Source organism: Zalophus californianus, chromosome 9, assembly GCF_009762305.2.
Source record: "Zalophus californianus isolate mZalCal1 chromosome 9, mZalCal1.pri.v2, whole genome shotgun sequence".
In the NCBI taxonomy this organism is placed as follows: Eukaryota; Metazoa; Chordata; class Mammalia; order Carnivora; family Otariidae; genus Zalophus; species Zalophus californianus.
In genome coordinates, this window is record NC_045603.1 from 93,383,628 (window position 1) to 93,397,835 (window position 14,208).

The following is a 14,208-nucleotide window of genomic DNA, read 5'->3' on the forward strand; positions in this document are numbered from 1 at the left end:
CAAAGCATTGTCCTGCGTCGGAAATTAGTGAATTAATATATTTATTTGTTTTAAATTAAAATAAAATGTTTCGAGTGTATATGTATCATTTTTAATGATTTCCTCCTTTAACTGACTTTTTCACTGATGTAGTAACTGCCAATCCAGGTTATGTTTTGTGTTTAATTTAGTAGCCAAATCATATTTAAATTTTACATGGTAACATTTTAGGATTTTTTTGTTTGCCTCTTTGATTTCAAAATTGGCCATGTTTTATTTATCAAGTCCTATTTTATTACAAAAAGAATTTCGGGGAATAACCGATAATTGATTTAAGTAGTTTTTTTGCTGTAAAATTTTTATAAATCAAGTTATGTTTATCATTGAGATCATTTCCTTTTTTCTCATTTTGTGTTTAAATTATTTTACCATCACTCAGTTTTAATACATTAATGCCTTTTTCCCCTTTCCTCGTTTTGCCAGTTGTTTAAAAGTAAAGCTGCTGGGGCATCCGGCGGGCTCAGTCAGAAGAGCATGCGACTCTTATCTCAGGGTCATGAGTTCGAGCCCCACATTGGGTGTAGAGATTACTGCCCCCCCCCCCAAAAAAAAACCTTAAAAAAAAAACACAAAGCAACTCCTTAAATGCATCTATTATGGTACATTGTTTTATCAGTGAAAAATACTTTTTTGAGCTACAACAGCATTGTGAGCTTGGCTCATCGAAGGGCATCCTTCTCGTGTCTGCTGTGTCCAGCGTCAAGGGGTTGCTGCGCTGGGCGTGTGGCAGCTGTGAGCAGGAGGGCAGGGACTGGGCACGCCGGCTGCCTGTCCTCACCGTGCAGTGGTAGACGCCAATGTCAACGCGGCCCGGAGGTGGCTGCAGCGGCCAGGACAGTAAGGGAAAGCAGAGGGCAACATAAACACCTTGACTGCATCTCCTCACCTGTGTCCTGAGTTGCTGGCTCGGAAAGCCTCCTTGCAGAAGCTCATGGCCAGAGTGGTGTCCTTTTACTTTCTAATTTATTAGTGATAGTTGAAAAGGGCATAAAGAATGAAGTTAAACTTTATATTACTTCATTTAGTTAAAAAGGATGTGTGTATGTAGGCTAGTTACCTTGTTGGTCCATCTAACTTGCATGAGAGCATGGCAACTCAGGACAGATTCTGGAGACAAATGTACTTGGATTTGAATTTGACTCTATACCACTTGCTAGCTGTGTGACTTGGCAAACATGCAACCTCTCCAAACCTCAGTTTCCCCATTTTTTAAAAAGATTTTATTTATTTATTAGAGAGAGAGAGAAACAGCCTGAGAGAGGAGAGGGTCAGAGGGAGAAGCAGGCTCCCCGCTGAGCTGGGAGCCCGATGTGGGACTCAATCCCAGGACTCTGGGATCATGACCTGAGCTGAAGGCAGTCGCTTAACCAACTGATCCACCCAAGGTGCCCAGTTTCCCCATTTTTAAAATGAGGATAATAGGGCACCTGAGTGGCTCAGTTAGTTAAGCGATTGCCTTCGGCTCAGGTCATGATCCTGGGGGCCCCGCAACGGGCTCCCTCCTCAGCGGGGAGTCTGCCTCTCCCTCTGACCCTCCCCCCCTCTCATGCTGTGTCTCTCTCTCAAAAAAAAAAAAACTTAAAATGAGGATAATAGTAGTACCCACGTCAGAGGGTGGTTGTACGAGGATTAAATGAGACCATCTATGTATTTATTGTTTTTAATTTTAATTCCAGTAGAGTTAAAAATGCAGTGTTTTCTATGACTTTCAGCTGTGCGCCGTAGTGACTCAGCACTTCCGTCCATCAGCCGGTGTGCTCATCACAGCAGGTGTACTTACTCCTTCATCTCCATCACCTGTTTCCCTCATCCCCCACCCACTCCCCTCTGGTAACCATCAGTGTGTGCTCTGGAGTTAAGAGTTTGTTTCTTTGTCTCTTTTTTTTCCCTTTGCTTGTTTGTTTCTTAGATTCCACATAGAGGTTGAAGTTGTATGGTATTTGTCTTTCTCTGACTTACATCACTTAGCATTACATGCTAAGCTGGCTCCTTCCATGTTGTTGCAAATGGCAAGATTTCATTCTTTTTTATGGCCAAATAGTATTCCAGTGTGTGTGTGTGTGTGTGTGTGTGTGTGTGTGTGTGTGTGTGTGTGTGTGTGTGTGTGTGTGTGTGTGTGTGTGTGTGTGTGTGTGTGTGTGTGTGTGTGTGTGTGTGTGTGTATACACCACATCTTCTTTATCCATTCATCTATCCATGGACACTTGGGCTACTTCCATAATTTGGCTATTGTAAATAATGCTGCTATGACATAGGGATGCATGTATGCCTTTGAATTAGTGTTCTTGTATTATTTGGGTAAATACCCAGTAGTGCAATTACTGGATCATAGCGTAGTTCTAGTTTTAACTTTTTGAGGAAACTCCATACTGTTTTCTAGACCGGTTGTCCCAGTTAGCATTCCCACCAACAGTGTAGGAGGGTTTCTTTTTCTCCACATCCTCGAGACATAGTCTATTTATATGTTCAGCCCAGTACTTGGAAATAGTAGGGATTCATTAACAGATATTATTCTGGTAGATATTATTTTATTAATATGTACTATGTACCATAATATTATTATATTACTAAGCCTCTAGCAAAGGTGCTCAGCAAATATTTTTTTATTGAATTTAGGTTCAGTGGCCATTTCTATAAACTGCAGGTTATGAGGCTACTTGTGAGAAGTATATTACTCTTTCTATGGGGAAATCAAGTTTGACAGTCATTATAGACTTGTAACACGTTTTGTCCTTAGTGAGAACTGCCTGTTATCTTCTGAAACTTCTAGGTCTTCATTACTGAATTGGGTGGAAAGCTACGTAACTACCTCCCTTCACTTTTAATTTGTAGTCCTGTTGGTGGATAGGAGAAAGACCTATAAAATGATTCCTTTAAGGACCATTTCAAGAAAGGCCTGAAAGGCTCCTTAACTCCAGTGACCCGTTGTTGTGCTTACATGGGAGATACTGCGGTTGATCGAAAGGTAGTAATCTCAGCGTGGAAAAACAAATGTGACCTTTGCTACATGTGCGAAAGTTGAAAAGTTGTAGTACACACCATGAAGAACTTCACAGCCTGATTGTGAACCTCCCAGAAGCACCTGAGAGCATGAGAAGACTGGGGCTCTGACACGGTGCCAGGGTCAGCGGGTCACTCCAGGAAACTCACGTGGTTCCCAGAGCTGTTGCTTGACATTATCTCCTAGTTGAGAGAGGGTTGCATACATGACTTGGATTTATTAAGTTTACCTTTTATGTAAAATGTATTTATTGTGCCAGATGTGGTAAACGAAGAGGTTTAGGGAATTGGCATATTTCAGGAGGGAAAATAGGAAGAAAATGACCAACTGTCTCTCAGGTAGTTGGAAAACATTTGTGGAGGAGGTACCATTCCAAGAAAGGGAATAAATGACCAGAGTTGCTTAAAAGAGATTTCAGGCTTAGAACATTTTGAACTAAAGGAAGTGGGGTTGTGTAGGCTTGCCTGGAAAATGGTAGACAGGCTGTCGGTTGAACAAACACGTATTGAGTACAACTAGGTACCTGGTGCTGAAGGTAGAAAAACAAGTGCGAATTAGTCCAAGATCTCACTACTTCACTACTTAATAGGAGAGAGAAGAATTATCTGCTCATTACAACAGTGTGCTCAGTGAACAAAGTACTTTGGAAGGGCAGAGAATGGAATGGTGAGTTACGCATCAGTGGAAGGAGTTAAATTTGATAAAGTTAATTTCATCAAAGCTGGAAAAGTGGACGAGAGTGACCAGGAAGAGGAACAGGGCCTACGAAGCACAGGAGTGGTGTGAACGGCAGCAGGGAGGGGTGGGTGTGCGTGTGCCGTTGGGGGATTTGGACAAGAGCAGGCAGCGACACAATGACATTGACGTGTGGGCAGAGCACTTAGCCCATGTTTGGTTATAAGAAAGATTACTCTGGATTTTGTTCAGTATATGGTTTAGAGATGAAGCATCACAACTTCAAGAGCTCCCTGGTGGCTTTTTGTTGTTGTGGCTGCCCACTGACCAAGCAGTGACAGGGAACAGAGAGGAGAGGGCAGATGGGAGGGGGATGCCAAAAGGATCTGGCAACCATTTGGATGGGGGTCGTGAAGGAAGAGAAATGACACGATCGTGTTTTCTAGCTCAAGTGTCTGAGTAGATGGTATTACCATAAACCAACTTTGGATTACAGAGAGGAAACAGGACTTTGGGGCGCAGAGAGATACATTGTGTTGAATTTCTGACATTGTGAGTTTGAAGGGCCTGAGAAACATACAAACAGATATCCAATACGTAGTTGAAGAGACAGGTGGGAAATTAAAGAGAATGTATATTTAAAAGTTGTCAATGTGTAGAACTGATAATTAAAGCACAGGCAATAGATTCAGTCTTTTAAAGAGAGTATTCAGAGCCACGAGGCTGCCTAGGACTTTATCTTTGAGAACAACCGGCATGTTCCGTGGGAAGAAAATGTTTTTGTTGTGTGTGCCTACACTCTAAAGTCCTAGTAAGTAAACTGTCATGGTTTTATTTTGTGTTCTTCCACTTCTTTCTCAGTAATGAAGATAACAGAGTTGATCATATTAATGATGCGTGATTTTCAAACATACTATTTTATTTTCAAGATTTACTTGAGAGAGAGGGGGGAGTGCACATGCATGCAAGACAGTTGGGGGAGGGGCAGCAGGAGAGACTCTCAAGCCGACTCCCTGCTGATCGTGGAGCCTAATACCAGGCTCGATCTCATGACCCTGAGATCATAACCTGAGCTGAAACCAAGAGTCAGATGCTCAACCTACTGAGCCACCCAGGTATCCTTTCAAGCATACTATTTTATGCAGCCTTTTTTTTTTTTTTTTGCCCTTACAAACAATTCTGCTTTAAACTAAAGCCTCTAAATGTCCCTGTGCTAGGTTTTTGGATTTCACCGATTGAATTAACTCTGATTTCAAGGAAACTAGTAATTGTTATCATTAAACTTTACTCTTCCAAAATGATTGTGCTGGTATGTTAATCACTCTTTCCCTCCATAGGAGCTGATGCAGCAGAATGGGATTGGTTATGTGTTAAATGCCAGCAATACCTGTCCTAAGCCCGACTTTATCCCCGAGTCTCACTTCCTGCGAGTGCCTGTGAATGACAGCTTTTGTGAGAAGATTTTGCCATGGTTGGACAAATCAGTGGATTTCATTGGTAAGTAGCTCCAGTAGTATTACAGGTCGTCTGGGTTATAGTCTCATGTGCAGGTGCACCCCTTACCTCCCTCCCTTTTTCTCTCTGGAGAGAAAAGGGGCCTATGTTCAGAGATTTCTTAAGTCTAGGAACAACACATGATGCTGCTTATCTTATTCAGTGGCTGAGGTGACGTGTGTGCCATGCTGTTCCTGAGGGACTGCCCTGTGACATTCCAGCTACCTTAACACTACCAAGGTTAAGCCTGATGGGATCTGTGATTGCGTATTTGCAAGTGTTTGAAAATCATTTAAACTTCTGGGATTAAATTTCAGCCATTTTTTCAAATCCTATAAAAGACTTTTGGAAACCTTGGTGGCGTTCCTTAAACTGTTTTTACCTCCCTGCTATGTTCTCCCCAGAGAAAAGTCAAATCCTGTGAAAACACATCCCATTACATTTAAAGTCTTTATGTCATGAGATTTGTAAGCCTCAGTCCACGTGCCAGTAATTTCAAGTAGTATGGGATCTAATAAAATTCCAACACACACACACACACACACACACACGCACACACACACACACACCCCACACACCCCACACCACCCCCACCCCTCCAGTCATGTCCTTGGGATTGGTTGTGGCAGGCTCTAATCTGCCCTGTGCTGTGTTCTGCTTGCTGGCCAGTCAGTCCTGGAGCCTCCTGACTCCTAGCTGCAGGGGCTTGGTGACATTTTGGCGCCTCAGGATCAGGTCTTCTGTGGTAAACTGGTGATGTGTATTTGAAATGTAGTTTTAGTGGAAAGTGGCTGAACAGGGGAGATACGCTGTTCGCTCTTGAGCAGCATGATGAGCTTCACTCCTGATGTTCCATGTGAGAAGTGTTTGATGTTTTCTTCGTCTAGTCATACAAGCGTGTGCATTCTACCCCATAATTAATTACTCCAAATTTGTTACTGTAATTAAAAAAGAACTAGTTCCTTATAAAATGTGAAATTAAGTACATTAAGCCCTTCAACTATACCTTTTCATCTGTGAGAGGAATTTCTAGATAATGCTTTTGGGACTTTGAGTAATTCCAAAACAGTTCTCCCTTTTTTTTTCCTTCAAGATTCCAGATTGCCAAAAGTTTTCATCTTTAATTAGGATGCATTCTTTGAAACATCAGAAGATAAAAGGCTTTAGAGAAGATAATTCACATTATAATATTCACAAACAGAACTCCCAAATGAATCACCCCCACTGTTGTATTGCTAGGAAGTATTCAGTATATCATTCAGTTTTTGCCTCTTTAGAAGATAACACTTACAGTTAATGTTCCTATTGCATGTCCTGTCAATCCAAAGACATTTGGCTCTAGATTCAGCTAAAAGTGCAATTTCAGGATCTGTTTAGAAGAGAACTCATCATAATGTCTGAGCTTTAGGAGGATTAGCAGAAAAGAGAGAATATGAATAACTTTGCCCCAGCTTGCTTACTTCTCTCCTGAGAGATATTGGGGTCATCCTGCCACTTAATTCAGACAGAAGGAATTTACCGTGTTTCAGCTTGGTTAAGCACACCCAAATGCTATTTTGATTTATTAATATCTGAAATATTTATACTTCCCAGTATTTCACTTACTCATCCCTATTTACTAGGGTCACTCTTCCCCCCCCCCCCCACCCCTCCAGGTAATTCAGGGCATCCAGCGGGGTCATGGTGGTTGCTGGCCTCTGCCGTGCTCTCCGCCGTGGTCCGTCCTGGCAGGGAGTGCAGGGGGAAGACTGCCCCCGTACCAGGGCTGAGTGACTTGCAGACTTGTGGGGGTTTTGTCTTTTTATTATTGAGATAAATTTCAAATAAGTTTCTGGGTTTGTTGGAAGGACTCAAGTGTTCCTGGAGTTTTGTCTTTATTTTTAGTTCACACGGGCAGCAGTGAGCTGGGGTTGCCTGGGACTGTGGGACACTCTCGAGGTGCCTGGTCCCGGCTGGCTGCCCCTCTCGCCCTCTCCCTCCTCACCCTACCCTCGGCTCCTGCCCCGCCTCTTGGGTTTGCGCGTAGGCCACACGGGGGTGACTCAGGGCATGTACTTTGGAGCCAAACTGTATTTGGGCCCTGCCTTCCTTGGTTACTAGTTAAGTGATTTGGGGTAAGTTTCTCTGTTTCCTGACCTGGAAACTGAAGTGTGTATACTTTAGAGGGATATTGTGAGGATTAAAATAGATAACGGATGGAGAATACCTTGCAAAGTGCCTAACTCATAATTGGCTCTTACTAAATAGTAGTTTTACAAATGATCATCTGAGAAGTTCTTTTGGTTTTCCTTAGAGCTGCCCTCAGTGAGTTCAATTATTGCTTCTTTATTTTTGGCCTTTATAATGTCTCATCCTCATTGGCTCCCCCTTACGTTTTTCGTTTGTTACCCTCTCTGCCCTTTTTTGTCCTAGATTTTTATTCCTGAACTGCTGTAGTGACAGCCTGCCTTTCTTCTTTCCGCTTGTCACTGTCACTGCTTTTGCTGTTCCCTGTTCAGCAGCCTGCGGTCCTTAGCCTAACGTTCCCAGACCCTGCAGCACCTGCTCCCCACCTTTGACACCTCCTTTCTGGTAACCCCCCTGCCCCACGACACGTGTGCCACAGCCACCTGTTGGGTCCCCCTGCACGGCCGCCTCGCACACCTTTCCCTTCTCTCTGCCAGGTCCCTGGGCATGTGACCTCCGTTGCTTTAAGACTCCCTTTAGCACTCATTTCTCCCAAGAGCAGAACCCCAATCCAGTGTAATACTTTTTTTTTTTTTTTTTTTTTTTTAAGATTGATTTTGGAGAGAGTTTGCACAGGGTGGGGAGGGGTGTGGTTTTGGAGAGAGCTTGCACGGGGTGGGGAGGGGTGTGGCAGAGGGAGAGAGAGAATCCCAGGTAGACTCCCCACCGAGCGCTGAGCCTACGGGGCTTGATCCCTCAACCCTGAGATCATGACCTGAGCTGAAATCAAGACTGAGCCACCCGGGTGCCCCTCAGTTAGATTTCTAAAATACATCCTCAAATGTGTCGTGATTGTAAGAGCAACGTAAGTACAATGCAGAATATTCGAAAAAGAGCTATAACCTCAACATCCTAACACATCTGTTATCATCATTGTTTTATTTCCTTCCAACCCTTTTCACATTTTTTATAAAGATTGCTTTTTAAAGGTATGTATTAGTCAGCCAGCCAGTATTTACTGGGTGCATAATATATGCCCAGTGTGAAGCCCTCTGAGGTAGAAGCAAGATCCTCTGAAGTCCTTATTATAGTCTTGTTTTGAGATAACTATTTTAAATAATTGAGAGAATATTGTCAACATTTAAAAATTTGAGGGGCGCCTGGGTGGCTCAGTCATTCAGCATCTGACTCTTGATTTCGGCTCAGGTCATGATCTCAGGGTCATGGGATGGAGCCCCTCAGGCTCTGTGCTGGGCATGGAGCCTGCTTAAGGTTCTCTCTCTCCTTCTCCCCCACCCCACCTCCCCTCCAACTCCCCACTGCTCCACCCCCCCACTTGAGTGCACACATACTCTCTAACTAAAAAATAAAGTTTAAAAAATTGAAACCCAGCCTACTTCCAGTAAGAATTTAAAGCAGCTTACAGTATGAGACTGGGATCAAAAGATACACACATTACACACATACACATTAAAACAGGTTCAAGGGGCAAGAACCAAGTAATATGGGGCTAGAAAAGGTACAGTAAAATCTGAATTACAGTTACCTATTGAAATTGAGTAAAAAATCTCAGCTTTGAGCTTCTTAGCAGCCTAGGCAAAAGGGGAAATAACTAAGATTAGTATAGGCTGACGACTGTGTAGTTGAGAAAAGGAAGAGCATGGTACGGGCCCAGGAAGGCATGGGACTTTACGTACATGGGTTTATATATTATCATGTTGTATAGTATATATTTCTTTGTTTCAAGAAGAATTTATATGCATTTGTTACTATTTCATTGTGTTTGACTTCACTATCTAGAGGAAAGTTGATTATTCATATACTATCCAAAAGTCCTGTGTGTTTTTTTATAATGAATAATAAATCATATACATTAGGAATTTGTAATACTTATAACAGAAGCGGTGAGACTGGCGTGGTCTCGTATTATTATTCAACTGCCAGAGCAGATTCCCAGGATATCTGTTAATTACAGGAACTGTAATATAAGGTCTGGTAACTTTTGCTGGTGTCAGCTAAAACAAGAGTGAAAAGGGAAGAATTGAGCCCCGTGGCAGTGGCTCACCGGTAAGCACGCATGTCATTGTTCAGAACGGAGGCGGTCCTGGTACTGGCTAAAATGTTAGTAGCTTCCAGGTGGCGTGGGGCAACTTACTCCTACAAGTAGCTTGTAAAGCCCCTCGACAGGGAAAGACGGCAGCACTGTTGGGTTGAATGTTGTTGGTTCTAACAAAGTGTTCAAAAGTCCTACCATGTTGTGTGGAATAGACTTGATGCAGTCAGGAACTCCTGGATATCCAGGAAAGGTTCAAGTTCCCTTGGTCCTTGCTAACCTGAGCTTCTAAACCTGATTCATAGCATATACGTGGTTTTCTTCTTAAATTTAGCAAATAAAGTCAATCCACTTTATGACATACAGAAAATCTAAACATAAACAGGAAACTATAGGAAGATAGGTTCTGTGAGTCAGCATTTTAAAAGTAGCTTGACCTGGCATCTCTTGCTTGCTGATGCGATACGGTGATGAAGTCCACCCTCCTGCTTTTTCAATTAATGTATGTCACATATGTTTGAAATGAGAAAATTTTTTAAAAATTTCATACCTCCTATATGTAGCAAATCATTATACTGAAATACAATGTTACATGTCAGTTATATCTCAAAACTGAAAATTCTGTCTCTAAACTGGAAAAAAAGTTTACTATCTCTTGCTAACTAGAAAAAAGTTGAAGTGTCAGACAACATGGGTAAACAAAATATTAGCTACATCTTCGGATTTGAGAGGTTATTTTCTTTACACTTCTCTGTATTCTGCAATTTTCCACACTAAACAAGTAGAATCATGTCATCATAATGTAGGATTTATACCCAGGGAAAGTTATTAAAATAAAAAAATGTAAAAAAACCATTGGGAAATGTACTAAGAAGCGAGCTTGAGTTAGGGAGTCATTGCTGACTAACACGTCTGGCCCTTCATTGTCCTGAATGTAAATGATGGGGAAGTCATCTTCCTTTATCTCCCTAAAAAACTATTGAAAGGAACAGTATATAAGTAGATGAGATTTACTTTGAGTTATCGGATGAAAGGAAGTACATGACTGCAAGATCTCACTGTTGACCACGGTTGTTCTTAGTGACCCTTCTTGAATTTGACTCCCTCAGAGAAAGCCAAGGCCTCCAACGGGCGTGTCCTGGTGCACTGCTTAGCGGGCATCTCTCGCTCAGCCACCATCGCCATCGCCTACATCATGAAGAGGATGGACATGTCCTTAGACGAAGCTTACAGGTGAGGGCCAGCACGCATCTTGTGTGACGGGCTTTTCATTTGACCTGAAGCGTGAAGGGTGAGGAGGGCAGGTACCCAATTAAAGCAAATCAGGACTGTTCTAGTGACATGCCTTACAGGTGACTGGATTTTTAAATGGTTTTTCAAAGACCAGAGAAGAATGCACTTTTGTAAGTTAGCATGAATTCCACCCAAACATGTGTCAGATTCCTCCTCAGCTACTTTTTAATTTTCATGAACACCGAATCTGAACAGATCACCATCCTGCTAAGTAAGTTTATATCTTTTCCTAGTTGGGGGAGTACATATGAGGAAAAAATCTCCAGCAGAATACCCATTACAGAGTTCCTCCTTCTGCTTTGTGCTTTGTGCTTTGTGCCTCTGTCACTGTGAGGAAAAGCCGAGAGCAAATAACTGTCAAAATCTGTTCACTGAGTAAAATGTCCTACATTCTAGAGTTGCCCAGATTCTGCATTTTGGCTGGATTGCTCCCCCCACCCTTGGGCCAAGTGGAGGGCAGGCAGGTGGCAAGCATGCACAGGATCGGAGTTTGTGCAGTGGGTGAAATCGGAGGCCCCTGCGTGCTTAGTGGGTAGAGGTGGGTAGTTTCCGTGTGATAAAGAGCCAGTACATACAGATGCAGGAAGCAGGCCTGTTGTAACAGTTGGACTTTTTTCTCAAATTGGAAGATCTGGAAAGAAAGGAGCTACCTGAGCAGCTTCTCATTCGAGGAGTGAGCCTGGAGAAGGGTCCTGCCTTGGTCTGCATCAGTTCCCTTGTCCCCCAATCAGGCTTTTCTCCCTACAGGTCTTCTGACACCATGTAGAAACCGGAAGGAAAGGCACTCTTCTGTCATGTTACCAAGTTTTATTATGCGGACCCTACGTTTATACTTGTTATGGTGGGGCCAGTTGTTTCTGGCTTCGTTACTTTGCTTTAGGTTACTTGATTTCCAAGGAGTTTGTGATTTTTTTCCTTCCATATTCAAATGCAAATCTTCAGTGTAGTTGCACTCCTGCATCTTCTGAGGAGTGTCCATGAGGGTCAGGAGCCACTGAAGGATTTGTCTACTATCTCTGAGAGTCTGTGTTTCCACAATTAAACATAAAAGCTATTTATTACTAGTTTTTACCCCTTGATGATTCTTTTTTACACAGTGTTTACAAAAATGGACCCAGACATTAGGCCTGGTTTTGAATTCCAGCTGTGTGATTTTGGCCAAGTCATTTAAGTAAGGACTTTGTGTCCCTTATATGATGGGGGTAATCCACCTACCTGACACGGGGTAGGTTTGGGGGACTGAATGAGATAATACTCTGTCTAATGCGTTAGCCCAGTGCTTAGCACACTCAGGCCACCTGATAGCTGATGACTCTGTCATTTGAAGACAAAGAGAAGGAACTCGAGTGTGTGCTTTGATGCTCTGGTCATCTGATAACCGCTTTTCTGGTCATTAATTAAAACATGAAATGTTCTGAGGAAGTGACTGTGGGGACTTTGAGAGGCACGACACTGGGAAAGCTGTGGAGAGCAGCCGTTACCCTGTACATCTGACGGTGGCACCAGCGCTGGGGGGGTGGGGGGTGAGGCCCCAGGGGTGAGCACAGAATCCTCGATTGCCAGTTGCGTTGGAAACTCTGGGTCCTTGAAAATAAGAAGGCTAAAACTAGAGCTTTGGGGGCCTGGCCCCTCTCTTTCTGGCATGCTCCAGGGACATGTTGTATGTCTCCCTGAGCTTTCATACCAGTCATCTTCCATGGGTATTTACGGGAGGCTCTAATAATTCCCTATCTTATTTATTCACTTAATATTTCTATTTTCTAGCTGTTTTTAAGATAAAGCGTAGTTGCAGAAGTCAAGATTTTTGTGTCTTTCCTCTCTTCATAGATTTGTGAAAGAAAAAAGGCCTACCATCTCTCCAAACTTCAATTTTCTGGGCCAACTCCTGGACTACGAGAAGAAGATTAAGAACCCGACTGGCGCATCAGGGCCAAAGAGCAAACTCAAGCTGCTGCACCTGGAGAAGCCAAACGAACCTGGCCCCGTGGTCTCCGAGGGTGGACAGAAGAGTGCGATGTGCCTCGGTCCACCCTGGGCCAACTCTGCTACCTCAGAGGCGGCAGGGCAAGGGCCCGCGCCCCCGGCCAGCGCGCCCAGCACGCAGCCCTCGCTGGTGGAGGACGGGCCGCTGGTCCAGGCACTCAGCGGGCTCCACCTGCCCTCGGGCAAGCTCGAAGACAGCAGTAAGCTCAAGCGCTCCTTCTCTCTGGACATCAAATCCGTCTCGTACTCAGGCAGCGTGGCGGCCTCCTTGCATGGTTTCTCCTCCTCAGAAGACACTCTGGAATACTACAAACCTTCCACAACTCTGGAGGGGACCGGCAAGCTCTGCCAGTTCTCCCCGGTTGAGGAAGTATCGGAGCAGAGCCCGGAAAGCAGCCCAGGTAAGGAGGAAGCCAACGTCCCCAAGAAGCCTCAGCCAGCCAGGCCTTCCGACGGCCAGGGCAAGCGAGTGCACTCAGTTCGACCCGGCGTCAGCGGGACCGGCCCCCGGCCCCTCTGCTCGCCGCTGCACCGGAGCGGGAGCGTGGAGGACAACTGCCGTCCCAGCTTCTTTCTTGGCCTGGCCACCAGCCAGCAACCCCTCGCCAAGTCTGCCGCCGGCCTGGGCCTCAAGGGCTGGCACTCGGATATCTTGGCTCCCCAGACCTCTGCCCCTTCCTTGACCAACAGTTGGTATTTTGCCACGGAGCCCTCTCACTTCTACTCGGCCTCGGCCGTCTACGGGGGCAGCGCCAGCTACTCGGCCTACAGCTGCAGCCAGCTGCCCACCTGCGGCGACCAGGGCTACTCCGTGCGCAGGCGGCAGAAGCCAAGTGACCGAGCCGACTCCCGGCGGAGCTGGCACGAAGAGAGCCCCTTCGAAAAGCAGTTCAAACGCAGAAGCTGCCAGATGGAATTTGGCGAGAGCATCATGTCAGAGAACAGGTCGCGGGAAGAACTGGGCAAAGTGGGCAGCCAGTCCAGCTTTTCAGGCAGCATGGAAATCATTGAGGTCTCCTGAGGAGGAAGACACTTGGGACTTCTATGGACAATATTTCTCTTGTTCAGAAAAAAAAAATTCCCTGTAAATCTGAAATATATATATGTACATACATATATATTTTTGGAAAAAGGAGCTATGGTGTAAAAGCAAAAAGATGGATCAACACAGCTGTTCTCTCACCGTCTGCACTTGAGAGATCAGCTACTCTTTCTCAACAAGAGTGGAAGGGCAGATGCTAGATTTCCTCCTAGACAGATGAAAAATTGTACGCAGCGCATTGCACATCCTCTCGTTCTTACTGAATCCAGTTTGATTTGGTGTTGGAGGACAAAATATCCTCCCGTTTTTGTGTTGTGCTACAGGAGATCTGGAGTACTAGTCTCTGTCCGGCCCCTTCCGTAGTGCACCTTAGCGCTGAGACTGAGCCAGCTCGTGGGTTGGGCAGGTAGACCCCATCAGGGACAGAACCTCATGGTAAATGCAAGAGAAACGATCCCATCC

General features: G+C 44.5%; 1 protein-coding gene across 1 annotated transcript in view; it reads left to right on the top strand.

Moving 5' to 3' along the window:
• The window catches only part of DUSP16 (dual specificity phosphatase 16), a 76,654-nt gene extending 62,780 nt beyond the window's left edge, over positions 1 to 13,874 (top strand). Inside the window, exons 6-8 of the mRNA XM_027592870.2 lie at positions 5,053 to 5,212; positions 10,538 to 10,661; positions 12,549 to 13,874. Coding sequence (XP_027448671.1) covers positions 5,053 to 5,212; positions 10,538 to 10,661; positions 12,549 to 13,725 — 1,461 coding nt within the window. The 3' untranslated portion in view covers positions 13,726 to 13,874. The remainder of the gene's footprint in view (positions 1 to 5,052; positions 5,213 to 10,537; positions 10,662 to 12,548) is intronic.
• The last annotated feature ends 334 nt before the right edge of the window (positions 13,875 to 14,208 follow it).